The sequence below is a fragment of the Octopus bimaculoides genome, chromosome 27 (genome assembly GCF_001194135.2).
Source record: "Octopus bimaculoides isolate UCB-OBI-ISO-001 chromosome 27, ASM119413v2, whole genome shotgun sequence".
Taxonomy (NCBI): domain Eukaryota; kingdom Metazoa; phylum Mollusca; class Cephalopoda; order Octopoda; family Octopodidae; genus Octopus; species Octopus bimaculoides.
In genome coordinates, this window is record NC_069007.1 from 22,254,373 (window position 1) to 22,259,840 (window position 5,468).

Here is a 5,468-nt window from a genome sequence, read left to right on the forward strand (position 1 = left end):
TATATATATATATATATATATGATGGGCTTCTTTCAGTTTCTGTCTACCAAATCCACTCACAAGGCTTTGTTCAGCCCAAAGCTGTAGAAGACATTTGCCCAAGGTGTCCCGCAGTGGGACTGAACCCAGAACCATGTGGTAGGGAAGCAAGCTTTTGTGTGTGTGTGTGTTGATAGTGTTGGTGGTGGTGGTGATGTTAATAATGATGATGATGATGATGATAGTAGTTATTACTTTTCTGTTACAGCCAAAGCAAGAAGAAAGAACCTCCAACAACAGAAGAGTTATCTCTGAATATTTCAGGACTTGCCATTTATCCTGAAAGCCAGCACAAGTTGGGCCTGGGAAAAACTAAAAAGACAGTAACCACGGCAACAAAGTCATTGAAGGTCGGTGACACAGACAATGGCCTGTCTCTTGCAGGAATCACCATCAGGTCGGTCAACAGGTGAGATTCTGTGGTTTCATTCCTGGTTTTGTTTTCATTCAATTATTTTGCAATTATTACGGCAGAGGTCTTCATTTTATCTCCAATAATAAGTGAAGGCATGGCTGTGTGGTAAGAAGGTTGCTCCCCAACCTCATGGTTTCAGGTTCAGTCCCTTCTACTAAAGCCTCAGGCCAACCAAAGCCTTGTGAGTGGATTTGGTTAATGGAAACAGAAACAAGTCCATAGTATATATACAGTATATGTGTGTGTGTGTGTGTGTGTGTGTGTGTGTGTGTGTGTGTGTGTGTGTGTGTGTGTGTGTGTGTGTGTGAGTGTGTGTGTGTGTGTGTGTGAGTGTGTGTTTATGTCTGTGTTTGACCCCCACCACAACTTGACACCCAGAGTTGGTGTACCAACATTTCTGTAACTTAGCAGTACAGCAAAAAATGACTAACAGAATAAGTCCCAGGCTTAAAAAAACAAACAAACAAGTACTGGAGTCAATTCATTTGACTGAAATTCTTCAAGGCAGTGCCCCAGCATGGCCACAGTTCAATGACTGAAATGAGTAAAAGATAAAAGACAGAAGAATAATAGCAATTTGAGTTCTTATTTCTCATGTGAAGGCACATGGCTTAGTGGTTAGGGTATCCAGCTCACAATCATCAGGTTGTGAGTTCAATTCCCAGCTGATGCCACCAACACTACTGTTGCCATTACCACCACCACCACCATCAGTTCAATTATTTAATTTTCTTTTCTTCTTCTTTTCAAAGAAATTCTTCATCAACCCAGAGATCTTCTGGTAATTCCAACAAACTGCTGAATGGTGCCAATGGGGACGTCTGCCCATCAAACAGAAAACCCAACAGTGCACTGTCCTCCCGTCGTAGGTCACTTGTTCTACCACCTCTTAGAGGTAATTCCATGAATCTGTTTCCTTAGCTTTATACTGCAAACAGAGGCGGGAGACTGATGAGGAGGCAATAATCCAGTTTTCATGTTTCCCTCTATAATTGACATTTACAAAAGATACCCCTAAGCCCAATTTAAAACAGTTTACAACAAGTTCCAAGTAGACGACCAGTGGTATGGGCCACATGTTCCACTTGAAACATGTTGGGTAGGGTCCATGGGGAATTTTATGATCTACTGTTGTTTCAGTTAAGAGTAAATTTACATGTGATGGCTCATAAAGCAGTCCTTAATGAATAAAGTGGTGAGGGTCACCTCCAGAGAAAAGGTTATTTACAACTACTTTTGGAAGTCCTTGTTCTATGAAAACGTAGGGAAAGTTACTCTTTAGATGAGGGGGCAGAGAACCCCCTCACCTGTATTGAAATTTAAAATTGTCAGCTGACGAAGACAAAAAATTTAAATCTTCATGTTCCACTTGGAACATGTGGAGTAGGGTCCATGGAGATTTTTAGGAGCTTCTGTTGTAGTTAAAATTTCTAAAAAGAATGGAATAGTGCTAGACATAGTGTTATAACAAACAATAACAAACAAACTGACAACAATTATAAAATGTAATTCATTTTTTCCTGAATCTCTATTATTATTATTATTATTATTATTATTACTGTTTGTGTAAATTCCTGTGGCAGTGAGAAAGAAAATCTTAAGACATTCAGCAAATTCCATTTCTAAATCTGGCAAGAACTCTGGCAACAGTGGAATTGGTAAAATTCTTCAGGTGAGTCAGTTACCAACTGAATAACATTAGTCTCTAACCCTAACCACTAAGAACACTAATTTGGGGGAGGGATGAGTAGATCAAATTAAATCAATGTAAGTAATTAACTGATGATTATTTGAGCTGTGTGACGAGAAGCTCGTTTGCTAAGCGCGTGGCTGCAGACACACGCTTGTATATGTGTGTGTGAGTGTGTATGTATATGTGTGTGTGTGAGTGTGTATGTATATGTGTGTGTGTGAGTGTGTATGTATATGTGTGTGTGTGAGTGTGTATGTATATATGTCATCATCATCATCATCATCATTATTATGTAAGATCTTTTTCTTATTTGCAAGAGAGCATATGATATGATATTTTCATATAATCCATTTTCTACTTTTTAGCTGTCCTAGTAGTTATAGATAGCTCCATTTCACCCTTCTTTTGGGCTCATAATCAGTACAACATAGTTTGAGATCATGGAATTAGTTGGTTTGTATTCCTAGATAAAAGAACAGCAATCGTTTAATGAAACATAGATAAAGATAAGACATGTTGTCTCTCTTATATTCTCATTTCAGCCCTTTTGTCACCTGGTTTTGACTGATAAAACAGAGCCTGAGAATGAAAATATACGACTGAGGAGCAACCTGCTTGAAGGGCAATATGTAGATGAACTTCGTCCTTCACCATTGAATGATAAAACAACTAAATCTCACAAGAAACAATTGATTAAAGATGAAGATTTACATCTGCAAGGTTCAGGAGTTAGCTGTCTCTTGTGATTGCTGTGTATGCATGTGTATGTGTGTGTGTGTGTGTGTGTGTGCATGCATACATTCATAATTACACACATACACACCTGCATGTATATATATATATATATATATATATATACACACATATTTGCATGTATAGATGCATATATCCATACACACACATGCACATACATACATATATATATATGCACACACACATAAATGCATACATACAAACATATATACTCACACAAATTTGCTAAACCTTTACAAATGTAATGATTGTTGTCTTTCTCTTTCAATTAAAAAGCAAAACAAAAGGAAATAAAAATAAAAAGATCAGCAATATACTGTATAAGGATTGTTATTATTATTATTATTAGTAGTAGTAGTAGTAGTACTTACATATTCAGGCCTTGTGCCTTTTGTAGAAAGAACTATTATTACTTATATAACCATGAAATATATAAGCAATTTATAATAAACTTCACCAGAAATACCAATATTCCACTTGATACTTTATATCAGACAACACCAGACAAAAGACACACATAAAAAAAACAAAAACAAAAACACCAATATTTTATGATCTTTTGATATTTTTGCTAGATTTCTTTAATTTTGTTTTTTATGTCCATTTTTAAAAACCAATAAATCAGTTCCACAATAAAGGCGTTCAAACATTTTGGAATATAAATCTATTGTTTTAAGAAAGGAATAAAAAGAATTGCCTGGTTAATGCAGATCTCGTTCTTGTTTTCTTTATATCTTTACCTCCACCAAGGAAGGAGGTTAAGTTTTCATCAGCGTTGGTTTGTCTGTCTGTCCGTCTGTGTGCAAAATAACTCAAAAAGTTGTGAATGGTTTTTGATGAAACTTGCAGGGAAAGTTGGTAATGACACAAGGAGCAGATGATGAAATGTTGGTAGCGACCCGGAAATTTTTATGGATTCTTGAAGGATTTTTCATTTGTTATATTAAGATTGGTATTTATGCAGTGTGTTACATATCCTAGGGCCCCAATAATTACAGGTATGAACCTGAACTTGTAACCTGGATAGAGTAACTGCAGATTTCTCAATAGTTCAGCATAGGTATTCGCTTTTTCAGTAATCCTTGTATTCCAGTATCTGTCACTTTTCAATGATTAGCAGATGAGCGAAGGATTTTTGGATAAATTTTTCAGAAATAACCCAATAAGTTTACTATTAACTCCGTGAAATATTCACGGGTCCCGCTAAACAAAGACCACCAGTCAGTGGAAGTTGTCTCTCTTGGATCCAACAGAGTCAACTCCCTTGAAACCTCAAAAATGGCTGAATTTCAAAAACGTGTTTTTCACAATCTTCGCGTATTTATTTCTTCTGTAAGTACAACTAACACTTGTCGTTATTTTGGGAGTTAATCTTTAACGTAAACGTGCAAAGTGTAGCACATTTATTTCTTTTTAATTACTGTATTTCCAATTAAAATATCAACAAATTATGTTTATCAACTGACGTCGTAATTATTTTATAAACATTCGAGAAATAATCGAAGTTCATCAAATAAAGCGATAACTAATATCGTGTAAATATTGCGTTGAAAGACCGTTTTGGATAGAAACAACATTAAAGGTTGCCCAACGCCTGTCATGTCTACAGGAGATGTGGGTTCGAGTCCTACCAACAGCCTTCAACGTTTTCGATCCAAAAGCGTTTTTCAACGTAATGTTTATCTGTTATCTCTAATTCGTTTCAGTCACTAGACTGCGGCCACGCAGGGGCATGCCTTGAAGAATAGTAAGCGAAGGTCAAGAATACGCACACCCGGTGTTTGGAGTTAGGGTTACGCCGAAAACGGGTGGTGTGCGTATTCTTGACCTCCGCCGAATTTTAGTTGAATGGATCGACCAGTCCTTCTTTGTTTTTAAAGCCTAGTACTTATTCTATCACTGGCTTTTTGGCGAACCGCTACATTACGGAGATGTAAACGAACCGATAGTGGTTGTCAAGCGGTAGTGGTGGTGGTTGTGGGGGGACAAACACAGACATAAAGGCATATATATATATATATACATACACATGTAGGACGGACTTCTTTCAGATGCTGTCTACGAAATCCTCTCACAAGAAGGCTTTGGTCTGTCCGAGACGATAGTAAAAGATACTTTCTCAAGATGTGTCATGCAGTAGGATTGAGCTCCGAACCATGTGGTTTAAAAGCAAACTTCTTACCACGCAGTTATTTATAGCTTTTTGAACGCACACACTTATATACGCACATGTCTCTATAACAACATACATACACTTGTATACACAAACTTATTAAGAAATATCCGTTGCAGGTAATCAAAGACCAGAGAGTGGTGACTGACAGTCTTGACCATTGCTTACTCTCTGCTCCTGGTATACCAAAGGAACGTTTTGTACCAGCATTGGACCATTTAGTAAACCAGTTAACTGTAAGTATCAACAGAAAAACTATACTGCTTAGTGGTTAGGGTGTTGGACTCACGATTGTAAGATTGTGGTTTCAATTCCTGGACCAGGCGATGTGTTGTGTTCTTGAGCAAAACACTTCATTTCATGTTGTTCCAGTCCACTTGACACACACATATAT

The 5,468-nt window shown here is 37.1% G+C and overlaps 2 protein-coding genes across 2 annotated transcripts in view; both read left to right on the forward strand.

Moving 5' to 3' along the window:
• The window catches only part of LOC106875641 (E3 ubiquitin-protein ligase ZSWIM2), an 11,627-nt gene extending 8,015 nt beyond the window's left edge, over window positions 1-3,612 (forward strand). The window contains exons 10-13 of the mRNA XM_014923869.2: window positions 249-449; window positions 1,208-1,350; window positions 2,039-2,127; window positions 2,691-3,612. Coding sequence (XP_014779355.1) covers window positions 249-449; window positions 1,208-1,350; window positions 2,039-2,127; window positions 2,691-2,894 — 637 coding nt within the window. The 3' untranslated portion in view covers window positions 2,895-3,612. The remainder of the gene's footprint in view (window positions 1-248; window positions 450-1,207; window positions 1,351-2,038; window positions 2,128-2,690) is intronic.
• A 524-nt stretch (window positions 3,613-4,136) lies between these two features.
• LOC106875640 (MAP3K12-binding inhibitory protein 1) overlaps window positions 4,137-5,468 on the forward strand; it is a 9,361-nt gene continuing 8,029 nt past the window's right edge. Inside the window, exons 1-2 of the mRNA XM_014923868.2 lie at window positions 4,137-4,233; window positions 5,194-5,310. Coding sequence (XP_014779354.1) covers window positions 4,180-4,233; window positions 5,194-5,310 — 171 coding nt within the window. The 5' untranslated portion in view covers window positions 4,137-4,179. The remainder of the gene's footprint in view (window positions 4,234-5,193; window positions 5,311-5,468) is intronic.